Source organism: Notamacropus eugenii, chromosome 6, assembly GCF_028372415.1.
Source record: "Notamacropus eugenii isolate mMacEug1 chromosome 6, mMacEug1.pri_v2, whole genome shotgun sequence".
NCBI lineage: Eukaryota > Metazoa > Chordata > Mammalia > Diprotodontia > Macropodidae > Notamacropus > Notamacropus eugenii.
This window is the reverse complement of record NC_092877.1, coordinates 45527223-45545609: the sequence shown is the minus strand read 5'-3', so window position 1 is coordinate 45545609 and position 18387 is coordinate 45527223. Positions and strand designations below refer to the sequence as shown.

Below are 18387 nucleotides of genomic sequence, written 5' to 3'. Positions count from 1 at the left end.
TGGATAGTGTATTCAAAACTGGTTTGGTAACAGTTTTCTTAGGTTTTCATGTAAAGTGGAAAAATAACATCCAGCTAGTTAATTTTGGAATTCTCTACTACAGAAAAATTAAAATGATGTTTTTATATGTGTTTTGATATAACTTATCTCAGCATCATTTTTTAGAAAAGTAGAAAACAATTATACAAGTCAGTATTCATATTTTATTTTCAAATCAGTCACCCTGTTGCGAATTGAGCTGGGAGGCAGGGGAAGAGTAGAAGGAGGAGGTGAACAGTTTGCCATCTTCTCCTAGGTCAAGTGATCACTGTTTTGCATGAGAACTTCTGAATTCCCATGAAACCATTCCAGTTCCAAGTGATTTGGGGGTTATTTCCATGTTGCATTAGTCTTGCTGAAGTTCCTGGAAAGAGAGCATGACTGTGCTCATTTAATCTACTTGAAGAAAGTCATCATATTGCTAATTTTCTCTCCTTTCTTTAAAAGCTTACCAAGAGAAAAGTTGTTTGTTATAATCACCTATCAGATAGATTAGGAAAAAAATAAGCTTTTAATTGAGCTCACTGACTGAACCTTGCTATTTTCACATTCATGGTTTTAAGACTTTTTTTCTTTTCAATTTAGCAAGCATTTATTAAGGTACCTGTGTTTAAAGTCCGCTTATGAAGAATGGCTATATGTAAAGTAACGTTATTTTAGAGAGAGAGGGTATGTGTGTATATGTCCAACTAAAGGATCCTTATTTCATGGAATGGTATTCCTGAAAAAGTTTTACACTGAATCATATTTTAAGTGCATAAAGGAAATTTAATAATAAAGGAATTCTGTGGTGATTTTGTTTATGAAGTAGAGGTTTCTTTTTTTATAAAGTACCACTTAATTTTTTTCTAATAAATCAAAATATTAATTAGATTTTCTTAAAACAGCTGGTTCCTGTTGTGAGAACCCTAGTTGAATTGAAGCCTTATTAAGGTTTTCTAATTCTGTACTCTAAGCTTTTACCTAGGTGCCTAGTATAGATACATACTGCCATAACAGGTCTGCTGAAATCTAAATAGTGTGGTAAATAGGTAGTCCCTGTCCTTGGAGAGCATGTAGCTTAATGTATTTCTTTGCCTTTGTTTGGCATTTCACAAATTATAGGCAAACCTGAGCTTCCTAGACAACCTGGATCCACAGCCCAGTATGAGGCAGAAGCCTCCCAGCAGTCTCCTGAAAGTGTGCCCACAGAGTCGGAGTCTCCACAGAGTAACAGCACTGAGACAAACAACTTTTTTCATACGTTGGACTGGCAAGGTATGGGGTGTGATGAGGGACCTCTGTGTTGTGGAAGTGCTGGGTTGATCTGACATAAAATTTTGAGAATTGACACATCAAGTCAAGTCACCAGTCTTTCCAGCTCAGAATGTCTCTGACACTGGTATGAAGGAATCTGGTTAGAGTACAATATCCTTTTTGTTTTTGTCTGTTTATGATACCACCTCAGAATGGCAAGTATAACCCCAGTATTACTTTTTAATGAAAAATTTTTTTTTCAATCAAGATTTTATCTTTTTTCTCACTCCTGCCTCTTAGAGGGGGAAACAAATTGCTTATAATAAATAAATATCATTATTTCACATTGGCCTTGTCCAAAAATGTGTGTCTCATTCTCTTGTATATTAGATGGCACCACCTCCCTGTGAGGAGGTGGATAGCATTCTTCATTAGTCCCCACATGATTGATCATTATGTGGATTTGAATTCTTAAGTCCTTCAGAATGCTCATGTTTACAGTGTGGTTCTACTCACCTCACTTGTCCTCAGTCCACACAGATCTTCCCAAGTTTCTCTGAAACCATCTTTCTTCATTTCTTACAGCACAATATTATTCCATCACCTTCATATGCCGTTGTACGTTCAACCATTCCCCAGCGTGGGCAGCCTTGTAGCTTCCAGTTCTTTGCTACCACAGGAGAGGCTACACATATTTTTTCTGTATGGGTCATTTCCTTTTTTGTTGATCTCTTTGAAGTCTAGGTCTAGTAGTGCTATCACAGGATCAGAGGGTGTGGAGTTTATTGACTTGTGGGGCCTAGTTCCATAATGCTTCCAGAATGGCTAGACTAGGTCACTATTCCACCAATAGCACTTCAGTGTGACTATTTATGGACAGTCCCTTCAACATTTGCCATTTTTCTTTTTTATCAACTTTGGCAATCTGATGAGTATGAGATGGAACCTCAGAATTGTTTTAATTTGCATTTTTCTAATTATTAGTGATTTGGACCATCTTTATGGCTATAGGAAGTCAAATTTCTTCCCTTCAGAACTGGCTGTTCATATCCTTTAACAATCTATTAGCTGAAGAATGACTCTTATTCTTATAAATTTGAATCAGTTCCTCATGTATCTTGGAAATGACACTTATCAGAGAAACTTGTAAAGATTTTTTTCCCCTAGTTAACTGTTTGCCTCCTAATCTTAGCTCTATTTCGATTTGTTTGTGTAAAACTTTTAACTTTATATAACAAACTATTGTCCATTTATCTTCTCTGATACACTCTATTCCTTATTTGGTCATGAACTTTTCTTCTTTTCATAGATCTGAAAGATAATTTCTTCTTTGTTCTTCTAACTTGCTTATGATGTGGTTTTTTATGTCAAGGACATGCATCCTTGCTCCCTGTACAAAAATCCGGTTATTGTATTCATCGTCTTTAAACTCTCTCATCACCATTTTGATACTTCCTGGTTTATTCTGTTCTCACCTGAAATGCATCCTTCCCTTTTTCTAGCTCTTCAGATCCTTTTTCTTCTGACATCTATTTCTTCAAGGCTCAGTTTAAATCCCCTTTCCTTCGTGAAGGCTTCCTGTCATTTCCAAGTTTCTGTAGCCTTTATTAATCTTTCTCTTCTGATTTATTTAGCTTATATTGTCACAACACATTGTACATGCCAGCGTCATTCATTATGTTTCAGTTAATTGTCTTGCATCATTTATTTGCTGTATTATGCATGGTAAATCTTGTCCTTCCATCGAGAGTGTTAGCTTCCTAAGAGCAAAGGTCATTACTTCTATAAAATCTGCCAAGTATGCAGTATTTGCCCAATAAATATCTGTTTACTAATTGATTTTTTTGTGTGTATGCAAAAGAAAGCCTGTTAGAATCATGAACATCTTACAAGAATAATTCCCTAAGGTTTTGAAACTTAATTTATCTATGAATCTGTGTTTTCTCTCACTCCCCTTGTTCCTCACCCCTACCACCCCCCTCCCAATTTTGCAGAAGGAAAAATATCAGAATCTGGAGTAGAAAATAACTTTCTTAAAGAAAACCATGTTGTCCTGAATGAAGACAGGGATGGAAGTGAGTTGTCTGATGAAGAGCCTACTTTCCCTAGTGAGAACAAAGTAAATACTGTTGAAGAAGAAAAGTCAAGTGCCCCTGAAAAAGCAGAAGATGAAAACTTACTTTTCGATACAGATTATGAACCCCCAGTCCAGCTGCAAGAGGCACAGCAAGAGGACAGTGTTGATTTGCTAGGCCTGGACTCTGAAGATGTTCCAGAGCAAAGCCATGCCCCCCAAGAAATCCAGAGCTCCTCTAGCAATGCTGATTTGTTAAGCAATCTGTTTGTGGCCAGTGCAGCCATTTCAGAAGAACCTACAGGGGACTTGCTTGGGGCAGGGACGGATTTCTTTTTCAGTGGCCCTCCTCCTCCTTCAGATAATGCACAGAACACTTCACAAAATGTGGCTCACTCTTCAGCTGGTATGTACTTTTCAATAATGTTCTAAGTGTGAATTTCTGATTAGGTTGAGTAATAACTATCAAGATAAATTAATTTTTAGTTTTTCTTACTTTACTTTGCTTCCTTCTCTGGTTCATGGCTCTAAGACTTGAAAAAAGAAAGGAAACAATAGGGTTTTTATAGATAGCTGAATTTTGTACTTGAAGGTCCACACTGTAAGTGTGATGGAGAAGCTTTCAGGATGTTCTGTGCTGAATAGAACTGGAAGTCAGTGATTTTGGTCATGTGCTTGTGGCAGGTTTGACAAGGAATCTAGAATGTCTGTGTTGGAGAGATTAGTAGAGAAGAGGTAGAAACATCTTGGAGGCAGAAGCAGCTGTGAAATATGTGGATTTGAATGACGTGGTGAAAGCTTCTGAATTACAAGGGATCTCATGGATCATTTAGTCATAGACTCATAACACTTTAGAGCTGAAGGGTCCTAACGATTACATCTGGTCTAGCATGCTCATTATTTTGGATGAAATGTGAAGTAACTTAACTCAGGTCATATAGTGACAAACAACATCTTGGTCTCTACTTGTAGTTAGATAAATCTTCTGCTCCACCTTCTGTCTGTCCGCAGAGAGCACTGAGGAAGGTAAGTCCTTTTTATAGGTAAGGAAGAGACGAATAGAGGTTGGATTGCCACGCAAGTTTCAAGATAGTGGTCTTGTTGATGAGTGATTAGCTGGCCATCCTGCCACACCTTTAGATAGCCCAGTATAGTATGCTTTAGAAATGATGCTTGATTGACCTCATCTGAGATGTTATCAGCCACATTACTGGTACTGTTTGAAATGCTCCCTTCTGGAAATACACTTCCTGATCACATCGCAGTTACAGACAGAGCTAGTCTTGGCTTTGTGGAACCTTCAGTACTGCAGAGTTTGTTGGGAAATAAATTTCTACAAAATGACTTTTTTCCCATTGACTTTCATTGCATAGGAAATCTATCCTCCAGGAATGGATCCTCCAGTAGATTTGAATTCAAAACTTTAGTTGGAGAGGTTAAATTTTGGCTAAAGATCTCAAGTGTGCTGGCTAAAATGGTTTCTCAGAACCATGATCTCTCCTCTCCCAATATCATTCTTCCTTTGTTACTGCTTCACCTTGCCCCCTGGGCTGCTAGGTGGTGCAGTGGATAGAGCACCAGTGCAGGAGTCAGGAGGACCTGAGTTCAAATCTCACCTCAGACACTTGACACTCACTAGCTGTATGACCTTGGACAAGTCACTTAACCCCAGTTGCCTCATCCTGGGTCATCTCCAGTCATCCTGATGAATATCTGATCACTGGATTCAGATGGCTCTGGAGGAGAAGTGAGGCTGGTGACCTACACAGCCCTCCCTTACTCAAAACAAAGTCAAGTGCGTGTCATGTCCTTATTTCTCTGATGGCATGATCTTCTTCGGCAATGAAGGATGAACACACCTTGCCCTCCAAATACTAGGGAATCCATAGGCATGGGGAGAAGTCTGAATTCCATATTTGTAGCTTCCAGAGCAAAATTGAGTTCACAACTTTCTTCTCATTTTGTAACGATAATAGAGTTGAGGCTACATTATTACCAGTAAGCATTGCCGTCTGTCACTTATAATATTTCACCAATAAATTCCTTATATTTGAGCCATCATTTTGTCCTTTGATTTATTGTCCCATTTGACTAATTTTGTACATTCATTTGAAATAATTTTAAATTAATTTTCTCAAAACAAAGGACAGTTACTGTGAATGACATGTATATGTAGAATTTCCCCCTGAAATACCTGATTTTTACCTTTTAAAATCCTTATTTTTGCCCTTTTGTAGAAATAAAGGGATAGAGATTCCATTTATGGAAATATATAAATTCAAATTGGAAAGTGGAAGATGTCAAGAATCTTTTGTATTTTCAGTTTGAGGGATGCCAGGACTCACTATTCACTATTCATTGTTTTATACAGTACTAGAATTTAATGAAAAGGCAATCCTGATAATTTAGACATCTAAACTTATAGAAGACAGGCTTTTGAGATTTTTCTAATCTTTAATTTTATCTACTCTTATTACTTGGACCTGACTGAATAAATTGGAAGCATTCTGAACAACCTACGAACAAGTGGCTGTAGAGTTAGCTGTTCTTTAGCTCCTGTCAGATTATAAAATAAATTACAAAATGACCACAAAATAAGCTGACCAAATGCTTGGGTGTAGTAGCTTACCTTACAATTGAATGTTATATGTAACTTCCTAGAAGCCAGTTCTTTCCAGCACTACGCCAGTGTCCTTAATTCATTGCAGCATACAGATTTTTCTGCACCAATATGCTACATCTGCATGGTATTTCTGAGGCTTTTGAATCTGGTTCAGTCTGCAGGAGGCCTCTGGGACAGAGGGATGAGGTGGCCAAAGAATTAATGTGAAGGGAGTAGCTTCCGTGGAAAAAGATCCATGTGCTTGGATTGATTAGGTGTCAGTAAAGGGTTTTTTTGTTCAGTGGTATAATACCGTTTTTTTTTGTTCTTATCAGTTGAAATACTTTTTTTTCCTTTATTAATAACTCTGGGAGGAAGGACAGTTAATGCTGTCACAATGATAAAACATTTACTGCAAAATATTTCTTGTAGAACTTTATCTTGCCTTTATTTAAGTGAGTTAAAGTAAAAACATTCTCCAGTCAGTAAACTCTAACAGCCCCTCTCATTTTGGCCACCGTTTTCCTTAGCTGATCCATTTGATCCATTCACGACGTCATCCAGTCCAGAGACTCAGAGCCATTCCAATCCTGACCTGTTTGAAGATTTTCTTAGTCCCAGTTCTGCACCAGCCTCATCCAGCATGTTTCCTTCTACGCACAGCGCGCCTCCTCCCTCTTCCAGCTCTGACTTCTTACATTTAGGTGAGTGAGCCTTGGCTCATGTATTGTACATTTTGATGTTGCTACAGTGGGAGGCTGTGAGCTGATCAAAAGATTTATATCTGATATTTCAATTAGATTTCTTATCATGTGCTATTTGTTATAGTGAAGTCTTGTGTGAAAATGTCTGCTGAAAACTAGCCTATTTCATAAAACTTTAATATGTACCATCCTCTACTCATTTTGTAATTAGTTTTCTGGGGGTGATAAAATGATATCCTTATGTGGGTTTTCTCCCGCCAACTAATTATCTGAAAATAATGTATTGAATATAAATGGAATTGCCTTATGTCTTTGTATGTTCCATGTCATTTTTTGGTTTGTGGTTTCCATCTTAAGGAAAATTGTGCCATATTATAATATTCCAGTGGATAGATTCCTAGCTATTTATGTCTCTCCTCAGCATTCATCTTTGTTCCAGCTAGAACACGCTGGGCTATGTGCTATGAAGCCTATGAAGCCCTAGGATGCTTTCTTTCATGGTTGGGAAAGACTTGAATGAAAAGAAGCGCATTAACAGCTTTCTCTGTGTTTATAATCCCACAAATCAAGGATGAGAGGCATAATTCTCTCTTGAGGCAAAGGTTCTTTCAGGGTTCTTGTGGTGCAGTAATAACCTCTTCAGACTTAATTGCCTTCTGTTACCTCATCTAATTTAGTGGGCATGTTGTCCAAACGCTGTAAGTCAAAAGTTCCAAAACTTATTGACCTACCTCCCCCTTTTAAAAAAAAAAAGATTACTCAGTGCACCCTTAGAAATCTGCTTTCTTTAACCCTTTAATGATTCTTCTAAAATTTGTATTATTTCAAAAAAAAATAAAAATATTCTTTAAAAATTGATGCATCTTAAATTTAATAATTTATTGTGAATTTGTGGGTTGTTTTCCTGTATTGGAATTTCGATGATGCAATATTGCTTCATGTAACTGTATAATATTGTATTATAAACAAGTCATTATGCACACATATTCCTGCCTGGACTTCCTAACAATGCGGGACACCGTCTTCTGCCATCCCCTTCAATTTGCTTGTTAAGACCTGTTGGCAGACTTGGCCACTGATTGGTTATAACTTGCATTGTGTATGTTTATTTGGAAAATGATATAATCTCTGTGATTTTTAACTCTTTTACACAACAGATGAATGGTTTTTCAGAATTTTCTTATCTTCTCTTTCCTTATGCTTCCACTGCCCCCTTATTTTTATTCAGTACCTCCCAATTGCACCTGAGGCTACTATTGTTCCCCCCCTTCCCCTTGAGCATTCCCACACCACCCTCTCCCCGGGGTGGTATCCCCCACTTTGGGAACCTATGCTAAGTTCTGTGGTTTTCTGATGACAGTGTTCTTTGTAGATAATCACGTGTGTGACAGTAAGCAAATTTCTTCACCTCCAGGCCTCTGATTTCCTCATCTATGATGAGGATAGTAACACTTAAAATTCCTGCTTTTCAGAATTGTGAGAAAAATCCCATATAATGCTCTATTAATGTGGTTGGTTTTGTAATTATCATTAGGAGATGTCTCTGTGCCTGTGTGTGACTCTTTCTGTATGTGAGACTCTTAATATCTATGTGGCTCTGGTTACCCCACATATCTACCTGGGATTCCTCTGTCTATATCTGTGGCTCTCCCTGCCTTGTTGTATTTGTTTTTAAATTCAAGTTAATGGGACTCTAGGTATTCCGAAGTGTAAGACACTGTGTCAGGCCCCATGACTCTTTAGGATATGTAGGTAGGTTTGATGTCCTCTAGTTTAATCAGTGAAGCATCTGGGAAACAAAGGGTGCTCTTGTGAACTCCCCCACCTATCTCATATCAGGGGGCAGCCCCTGTTTCCTCATTCTCCTTCTCCCTCCTTCCTCCGTTTTCTGCATGGCTAGCTCACCCAAAAAGACCCTTCCCCTCAAGGTCATGGGATCTAAGAATTTAGAGCTGGAAGAATATATATATAGTGATGACCTTGGCCAACTTTCTCATTGTATAGATGAAGAAACCAAGGCCCAGAAAGACAAAGAGTCTTGAGAGTTACGAGGGTCCTTAACTTTCTACCATATTGTTATAGGCCTGAAAGATTGTCCTGAGTTGCATCTGAGCTAGATTTGAAGCATTTCACCAACCAGCATCTGACAGAACCATGGGGAGGTCTAAACAGATTTTTTTGGTTGTTCGCAACAATTAATAATAACTTCTTATTGTAGGAAGATTATTGGAGAATTTAGGGCCGGAAGGGTGCAGAGAGCCCTGGAGTGTCCTCTCATTAGCTCCTTTGTGTCACAGGTTCCTTCTAACTCTTAGCCATACTTCATTTTACCTTGGTGCAGGAGAGTGGTGTTTCTTCCTCTAATCATTCTTTCCTTTGTCCTTTCCAAGGCATTATAGTGTATAGCTATCATTGGAAGGAAGCTTAGAAGTCACACTATCTTTTTTAACCAAAACATGAATCTCTTCTACAATGTCCCTGATGGCTGGTGATCAGTCTAGTATTTGAACTTCTCTGTTGATGAGAAACTCATGATTGTATAACATGGCCCTATTCATTTTTGGATTGATCTTTTATGATTATTATTCAAAACAACTGGCATTTATATGATGTTTCAAGATTTGAATAGCACTTTACACACATTTTGATTTGATTTTTATAACAAGCCTATGGAATATGACCTACACATTATGTATTAAGAAACAGGCTTATATATACTCTTGCCCGTATTCACATGGCTAATCAGTGTCAGAGATAGGAATCAAGCCTAGGTCTCTCGACTCCAATTCTGTTTTTCTTTCTCTTATCACTTGCCTCTTTTTAGAAAATTCTTCCTTATTTTGAGCTAAAACTTATCTCTATAAATTCTTCCCATCGATACTTACTAAGGGACCTCACTAGCAAAAAAAAAAAAAGAAACTGGCATTCTCATTCATCTTTTTTTTCCCCAGAAAAACCTTTTTTTGGATTTTGTCCTTGCCCTGAAGTAGTCTAGCTTCAGATTTCTTCACTTAGCTGAAATTTCTGTGTTCAGAATGCACAGTGATCTAATTGTCAGATTATAAGGCTGTTTATTAATCTTTGTCATTCTTCTCTTCCTTGTACCATTTGCAAATGTGACCCTCCTGAATACTTTCTCCTCTTTTGGTTTTCATAACTGCTCTCTCAGTTGTCCTAACTCCTTGACTCCTGCCTGTTCTGTTCTGCTGGATTGTCATACACATCTTGCCCCCTGTGGTGATAACTCCAGGGCTCTGTATAGGGCCCTGTTATTTCTCTGCATTTGATGACCTGGTCATTTCTACACAGATGACTCCCAAATCTATTCATCTGTAGTCCCTCTCATGAGTTCCAGTCCCAGCATCACCCCTATCTGTTAGACATTTCAAGCATCATATCCCATGGCCATCTCAAACTCAACATGTCCAAAGCAGAACTCATCTTTCCCCCAAAAAACCATCCTTTTTAATTTTCTTATTTCTCTTGAAGGCACTATCTCATAGTAATATAGGTTTGTAACCTTAATATAATCCTCAACTCCTCATTCTCACTCCACATAGCCAGATAATTTCTCATTCTCTTTGTCTCTTATCTCCTCAAGATCTCTAGCATCTTGCCCTTCTCCTTACAGGATCACCTCCCTAGTTCACACGATGATCACCTCCTGCCTAAACTATTGGAGTTGACTCCTGACTAGTCTCTGTGCCTGAGGTCTCTCCCTTTTCCAGTCCATCTTCCACATTGCTTCCAAAGTGATATTCCTCAAGCTTTGACTTACCACTCCCTTGCCCAAATGTTAGTAGCTCCCTGTTACCTCTAGGTTCAAATACAAATTCTTCTGTTGAACCCTTCACACCCTTCACAGTCTTGGTTCTAATATATGATAATCAGGATGATATTGCAAATATTTGGCTTCTTGACCATCACTTTATTTTTGGTTTGTCAGATGCCCTGAAAGCCCAGCGGATCCATTGCTTCTCCTTGTTCTCACAGTGTAGTTACAAACATTTATTAATTGTCTACTATACACAATGCACTGTGCTCGGTCCTAGAGAATGCAAAGTTGGCTCCTGCCTTTGTGGAACATACAGTCTACCAGAGGAGAGGAAATATGCAAAATAAGATATGATCAAGAGGCAAATGACTTTAAGTTCTGCATCTTTTGTTTAGAGACATGGAAAATTGTTTAATATTTTCTTCTTCAGAGTTCTGCTACTTTGTCACTAGCAGAACAACATCTCCTAGCCGCCACTTCTATCCTTGAACCCTCAGTTGTTGGGCCTTCCCTGCAGTGCTGTAGTTTGGCTTCTGTGTTTGAGGAGAGGATGACTGTTAGGTGCCTTTGGTGGAATGATAAGAGTGAATGGTGACCTATGTCAACATGCTCAGGTGTGTTGTGGTACAATAGAAAGAAGACTGCACTTGTGTGTAGGAGGCCTAGGTGTGACCCAGTTTTCATATTCTTACTAGATGCTTTTGAACTTGGGCCGATCATTTCCCTTCTGTCTTAGTGTCCTTGTCTCTAGAAAGGGGACGATAAAAACACCTTTCTTTCATGGCTGTTTTAAGAAAAGTACTTTGTAAATCTTAAAGCCTAAAGAAAAAGGAGGTTTTTTTTTTTAAAATGATGTTGTTCTACTTGCATTATTTATCTTCCATCTTTAATGAGATAATGGCTTAAAATGGAATTTTGGTGTCAGTAGATGAAGGTTCCAAAAAGTGCTGCCTGGCAATTGCTCCCCCCAAGACCAGAGACAGATTCTTCTAGACCTGTGACAAGGGAATCAGTTTATTTACTTAAACACAAGGTGCTTGGTTGACAGAAGCTATTGTGAGAGCGTAACTAAGACATGGATACTATAGAGTAGAACTGGAGAGCTTTCTGTCACACTTGACTAGTAGCAGGACCCTTGGGAAGATTTCTCAGTCCAGAGACTTTGGAAGAAAAGGACCGAGAAGTGACAGTTACTCTCTGTTGAAATATCAGAACATTGAGATCAACTTATTCAAAGCTCTTTGGTGCCTGAATTGGATATTAGAATAGAAGCTGATTTGAATTTGTGTCCTCAGAGAATAGTTTGCCCCCTCTTCAAGTAATGTTTAGGAAAAACACTAAGAGAAGAAATTCAAATCAGGTATAATAATTTTCTACCTACATGTGACCTTGCCCAGAGAGATGTGTGTCCCATGTATCATGCTTGTTTTAGATAATAATTCTCTGTGTCATTGGACCTTTCTTCCCAGGGAATTTGCCAACAGAGCAACCTACCAAGATGACTACTTCTGCCAGCCACCCTGATCTCTTGGGAGGATGGGACTCCTGGGCTGATTCCTCCGGTATTGGCAATATTCCATTATTACCACAACCTGCCAAATCTTCATGTGAAGGTATAGGGTATTAACAGATGTTCTCTTACTGAAGAAAGTGAAGACTGTTCTTTTATTGCAACATTTATTTGAGGATAACTGCATGATTACATGCAGAAACTCAGACTGCCAGTTTAATTTCCGCTTGAGGAGTCACATACAGTGGTTTGCAAGTTGTCTCCTCCATTAGTCTGTGAGCTCCTTTGAGAGCAGAGACTGTAATTGTGTGTGTGTATGTGTGTGTGTGTGTTGTGGCATTTCTTTGTATCTCTTGAGTTTAGTACAGTCCTGAGAACTGCACAGAATTTACCGGCAGGATAGTTCATCCATCTCTAAGAAGGCAACATTGAATTCCATCAAAAGCAAAGTACAAGCAAAACTTAGAGAGATGCAGGATTCCTGGCTCAGTAAGAAGGCAGATGAAATTCAGTTTTATGCGATAGTAACAATCCAAAGCACTTTTATGATTCCCTGAAAGCTATTTATAGAACAAAAACTTATGATGCATCACAACTACTCAGGGCTGATGGAACCATATTAATTAGTGATAAGGACATGATCCTAGAGAGATGGGCTGAACACTTCCATAGTGTTCTCAATAGACCATCATCAATCAATACTGAAGCCACTGACCATTTACCTCAGGTTGAAGTCAATTCCTCCTTAGCTGAACTTCCAACTGAAGAAGAGGTTTTGAGGGCCATTGGGCTCCTTTCATGTGGTAAAGCACCTGGTGCTGATTCTGTTGCAGCTGAGATTACAAGATAGGAAGTCTGTTGCTCATACAAAAGCTGACTGAAATTTTCCAGGTTATATGACGAGGAGGTTATCCCCCAGGAGTTCAAGGATGCCTCCATCGTCCATCTCTGTAAAAGTAAAGGGAGTATGTTGTCCTGCGACAATTGCAGTTGGGGGTGGTCTCTCTCTTAGTCATTGCAGGCAAGATTCTTGCTAGAGTCCTCCTTAATAGAGTCCTCCTTCACCTGGAAGATGGTCATATTGCTGGAGAGCCAGTGAGGCTTCAGAAAGGGCCGAGGAGTAGTCAATACGGTGTTTGCTGCCAGACAACTCCAGGACAAATGCCAGGAGCAGAACAGAGGTCTGCACACAACACTTGTAGATCTAACCAAGGCCTTTGACACTGTTAGTCATGAGGGCTTATGGAAAATTATGGCAAAATTTGGTTGTCCAGCGAATTTCATCAGTAATGTACGTCAGTTTCATGATGGCATGTTTGCCTGGGTTCTGGATAGTGGACAGTGCTCTCGTGACTTCCCAATCACCAGTGGAGTGAAGCAGGGCTGTGTGCTTGCTCCCATGCTTTTTAGCATGATGTTTTCAGCCATGTTGTCAAATGCTTTCAATGAGGATGAACACAGCATCAAGGTCAACTACCATACTGATGGGAAGTTCTTCAATTTGAGAAGGTTACAAGCCAAGACCAGAGTGGAGGGAGTGTTGGTGCATGATTTTCTGTTTGCAGATGATTGCACACTCTGTGCAGCCTCTGAAGCTGAGATGCAGCAAAGTATCGATCAATTCTCTGCTGCCTGTGCTAATTTTGGCCTAATAATCAACACCAAGAAAACACAGGTGCTCCATCAACCAGCAGCACATCATCCATACATGGAACCATCACTTACAACAAATGGAGAAGTTTTGAATGCTGTGGATAAGTTCACTTACCTTGGTAGTGTACTTTCCAGGGATGTACACATTGACAATGAGGTTGATGCACGCATTGCCAGAGCTATTTTAGTGTTTGGGAAAACTCCAAAGGAAAGTTTGGGAGAGAAGAGGTATTAGACTGACTACCAGACTGGAGGTCTATAGAATCGTTGTGCTGACCTCATTGTTGTGTGCCTGTGAAACATGGACAGTCTACCAGTGCCATACCAGGAAACTGAATCACTTCCATTTGAACTGTCTTAGGAAGATTCTGAGGATCACCTGACAGGATAAGGTACCAGACACTGAAGTCCTTGCTTGAGCTGAACTGCCAAGCATTCAAACTATGCTTCAAAAAGCACAACTCCGATGGGCTGACCACGTTGTTCGAATGCAAAATGCACATTTACCAAAAAGACTATTTTATGAAGAACTTACATGGGGCAAGCAATCACATGGTGGTCAGAAGAAACGATACAAGGACACTCTCAAGGTCTCTCTCAAGAACTTGGGATTTGATTGTGCGACATGGTAGATTGGCACAGGACCGTTCAGCATGGCGTACCTACATTAGACGAGGTGCTGTGTTCTGTGAGCAAAGCAGAATTGAAACAGCACAAAGGAAACGTAGGATGTGCAGATTTGGAGTAACCACCCCAAATATTCACGTGAACTATCTGTGCCCAACCTGAGGTAGAGCCTTGTGAGCTCGTATTGGTCTCATCAGCCACAATTGTACACATTAAAGCTTCACTTTATTATAGTGATGTCCTTTTGGTCCTCTTTGAAGATGGACAGCAACCAAAACCAAACAGTCCTTGGCACATAGTAGGCATTTAATAAATGCTTGTTTTCTTCCCTCCTAGTAGATAACACTTAATAAATGTTTATTGACTTTTTTATCAAATGTTAAATATTTCCTTCATCCCATAGGCTCAACCTTTTCTTCAGGAAGCCAGTCAACTGTTACCTCTGGCTCATCTGTCAGCCAAGCTAAATCTCAGAACTTTGATCCCTTTGCTGACCTTGCTAATCTCAGTTCAGGTATTCAAGGTAATGTAATAAGTGAAATTTATACCAATAAAGGAGGAGTTTGTATTTAAAATGTCAGTGCTTTTGGGAATGATTTCTTTTTCATAATGTTAGATTGGAAAAGCTTACAAAATGTGGCTTAACTATGTATGGATCCAAGTTTTCATTACTGTTGTTATAAACCTTTCTATTCTAACTGTTGATGGGCTAATAAATCCAGGCATTCTGAAATCAAGACTCTTGTAAAGCATCCACTTTTCATTCGTGCTTCTTAGAGCCTCCTTCAGTAGCAGCATGTATGGGACTTGATACGGTGATTCTTTAGGTGAGGTAAAAGGGAACTTGCAAAACTTAGCTGGTGAGTTGGGGCAGTACCTGAACATCTTCACAATTATTCACTGCCTCTGCAAAAAGGAGCTTCTCCTGCACTAGAAAGAGGCAGTTAGAGAGCTGAGAGAGTTTGATTTGAAATAGAATTTTTCCAAAATTTGAAAAAAAGGCTGAACCATCGTTAGGGGTTTTAGGTCTCAGATTTTAAGTGGAGGCTGTGCCTGGTCTGGTTGAATTCTAGATTAGATCTGTTTGTCTTAAACATTGATATTGATGACATATGTGAGTAGTCATCTTTAATCTGGTTCAGAGCTGAATTTTTTTAGTGTGCTTTTTAAGATGCTGTTTTTTCTGCTAAGATTTAAAATTACTTCTCATTCCCTATGATACTTTATGGTTCTTTTCATGAGAATTCCTTATTTAAAACTTTGATGTTTGATCATTTGACAGATATTAATTGGGAATCTGTTCTGGGGGAGGTACTGCTCTTGAGCCAGCTTATAGGTTTCTAGTGTATTGCATGTTCTATGGTTTGTACCTTCCTTATTCTGAAAATAGGAATTGTATTTGTTAAACATACTGTTCTTTTTTTCCATCTGTCTTCCTTATTTGGCTTCTTTCCCTTTTCTTATTTTCATGTTACTTTATCCTTCTTATTTCTTCTTTGCCTGCCTCTGTATGCATATTTGGGTGTGTTTGAGCCACTTAAAAATTTTTTTTCAAACAACAGTAATATGCCTTCTCCTCCTCTTATTCTACTCCCCACCAATTTAGAAAGGAAGAAAAAACTTTTACAAATGTGTGTTCAAGATAAACACATTCCCATATTGGTCATGTCCAAAGAAATATATCTCATTTTGTCTCATTTTACATTCTGAATCCCTTACTCTTCTATCAGGAACATGGGTATAGTAAGGTTCAAAATGATTCCTCTGAAATAGTAATTGGTCATTGCATGCATCAGAGTTTATAAGTCTTTCAGAGTTATTTATCTTTACAGTATTGTTGTCACTCTATCAACTGTTCTTCTAGTTATGCTCACTTCACTTTGCATCAGTTCGTTTAAGTCTTTCCAGGTTCCCTGAAGTGATTCCCTTCATCATTTCTAACAACACAATGGTATTTCATCATACTCATATATGCCACAACTTGTTCTGCTCTTCCTCAGTTCATCGGCACCCCCTTAGTTTCCAGTTGTTTTTTTTTTTAATTCTAATTTATTTACTTTTAGTTTTCACCATTCATTTGCACAAGATTTTGAGTTCCAAATTTTCTCCCCATCCTTCCCTTCTGCCTACTCCAAGGCAGTGTGCATTCTGGTTACCCCCTTCCTCAATCTGTTTTCCCTTCTATTACACACCTCTCTTATCTTATCCTCATCCCTTCTATTTTCTACCCCATTGCCTGTATATCTTATTTCCCAGTTGCATGTAAAAACAATTTTTAACATTCATTTTTAAAACTTTGAGTTCCAACTTCTCTCCTTTCCTCCCTCACCACCCATTCCCATTGAGAAGGCAAGCAATTCGATATATATTATACATGTGTAGTTATGCAGAAGACTTCCGTAAAAGTCATGTTGTGGAAGATTAACTAACTATATTTCCCTCCATCCTATCCTGCCCCCCCATTTTTTCTATTCTCTCTTGACCTTGTCCCTCCCCAAGAGTGTTTACTTCTAATTGCTCCCTCCTCCCATTTGCCCTCCCTTCCATCATACTCCCCCACCCTGCTTATCTCCTTCTCCTCTACTTTCCTGTAGGGTAAGATAGATTTTTATACCAAATTGAATGTGCATCTTATTCTTTCCTTGAGCCAAATGTGATGAGAGTAAGCTTCACTTTTTCCCTCTTACCTCCCCCTTTTCTCCTCCATTGGAAAAGCTTTTTCTTGCCTCTTTTATGAGAGATAATTTGCCCCATTCCATTTCTCCCTTTTTCTTCCCAATATATTCCTCTCTCACCCCTTAATTTTATTTTTTTAGATCTGATCCCTTCCTATTCAACTCACCCTGTGCTCTCTGTCTCTCTTTCTGTGTGTGTGTGTGTGTGTGTGTGTGTGTATGTGTGTGTAATCCCTCCAACTATCCAGATACTGAGAAAAGTTTCAAGAGTTACAAATACTATCTTTCCGTGTAGAAATGTAAACAGTTCAACTTTAGTAAGTCTCTTGTGATTTCTCTTTCCTGTTTACCTTTTCATGCTTCTCTTGATTCTTGTGTTTGAAAGTCAAATTTTCTTTTCAGCTCTGGTCTTTTCCTCAAGAATGCTCTATTTCATTGAATGACCATTTTTCCCTCTAAGCATTATACTCAGTTTTGCTGGGTAGGTGATTCTTAGTTTTAATCCTAGTTCCTTTGACTTCTGGAATATCGTCTTCCAAGCCGTTCAGTCACTTAATGTAGAAGCTGCTAGATCTTGTGTTATCCTGTTTGTATTTCCACAGTACTCAAATTGTTTCTTTCTAGCTGATTGCAATATTTTCTCCTTGACCTGGGAACTCTGGAATTTGGCTACAATATTTCTAGGAGTTTCTCTTTTTGGATCTCTTTCAGGAGGTGATTGGTGAATTCTTTCAATATTTATTTTGCCTTGTGATTCTAGAATATCAGGGCAGTTTTCCTTGATAATTTCTTGAAGGATGATGTCTAGGCTCTTTTTTTGATCATGGCTTTCAGGTAGTCCCATTATTTTTAAATTGTCTCTCCTTGATTTATTTTCTAGGTCAGTTGTTTTTTCCAGCGAGATATTTCACATTGCTGTTTTTTCATTCCTTTGGTTTTGTTTTATAATTTCATGATTTTTCATAAAATCATTAGTTTCTATCTGCTCCATTCTAATCTTTAAGTAATTATTTTCTTCAGTGAGCTATTGTACCTCCATTTTCATCTGGCCAATTCAGCTTTTTAGGGCATTCTTCTCTTCATTGGCTGTTTGGATCTCTTTTGTCATTTGGGTTAGTCTATTTTTTACAGTGTCATTTTCTTTAGCCTTTTTTTGGGTCTCCTTTAGCAAGCAGTGGACCTATTTTTCATAATTTTCTTGCATCACTCTCATTTCTCTTCCCAATTTTTGCTCTACTTCTCTTACTTGATTTTCAAAATCCTTTTTGAGCTCTTCCATGGCCTGAGACCAATTCATATTTTTTTTTTGAAGGCTTGGGATGGAGGAGCTTTGACTTTGCTGCCTTCTGTTTGCATGTTTTGGTCTTCCTTGTCACCAGAGTAACATTCTATAGTCTGATTCTTATTTCAGTTTTTGCTCATTTTCCCAGCTGTTTACTTGACTTTTGAGCTCTTTGTCAAGATAGATCTCTGCTTCCAGTGGGGATGGGGG

General features: G+C 38.6%; 1 protein-coding gene across 5 annotated transcripts in view; it reads left to right on the top strand.

The window, feature by feature from the left end:
• Positions 1–18387, top strand: part of GAK (cyclin G associated kinase) — a 140848-nt gene that overhangs the window by 102082 nt on the left and 20379 nt on the right. For 2 of the 5 annotated variants that reach the window (XM_072619743.1, XM_072619747.1), the window contains 5 exons: positions 1144–1296; positions 3270–3755; positions 6482–6655; positions 11900–12043; positions 14624–14743. In XM_072619743.1, the coding sequence (XP_072475844.1) occupies positions 1144–1296; positions 3270–3755; positions 6482–6655; positions 11900–12043; positions 14624–14743 (1077 nt within the window). The remainder of the gene's footprint in view (positions 1–1143; positions 1297–3269; positions 3756–6481; positions 6656–11899; positions 12044–14623; positions 14744–18387) is intronic. The other 3 variants (XM_072619744.1, XM_072619745.1, XM_072619746.1) reach the window with 3 other exon arrangements.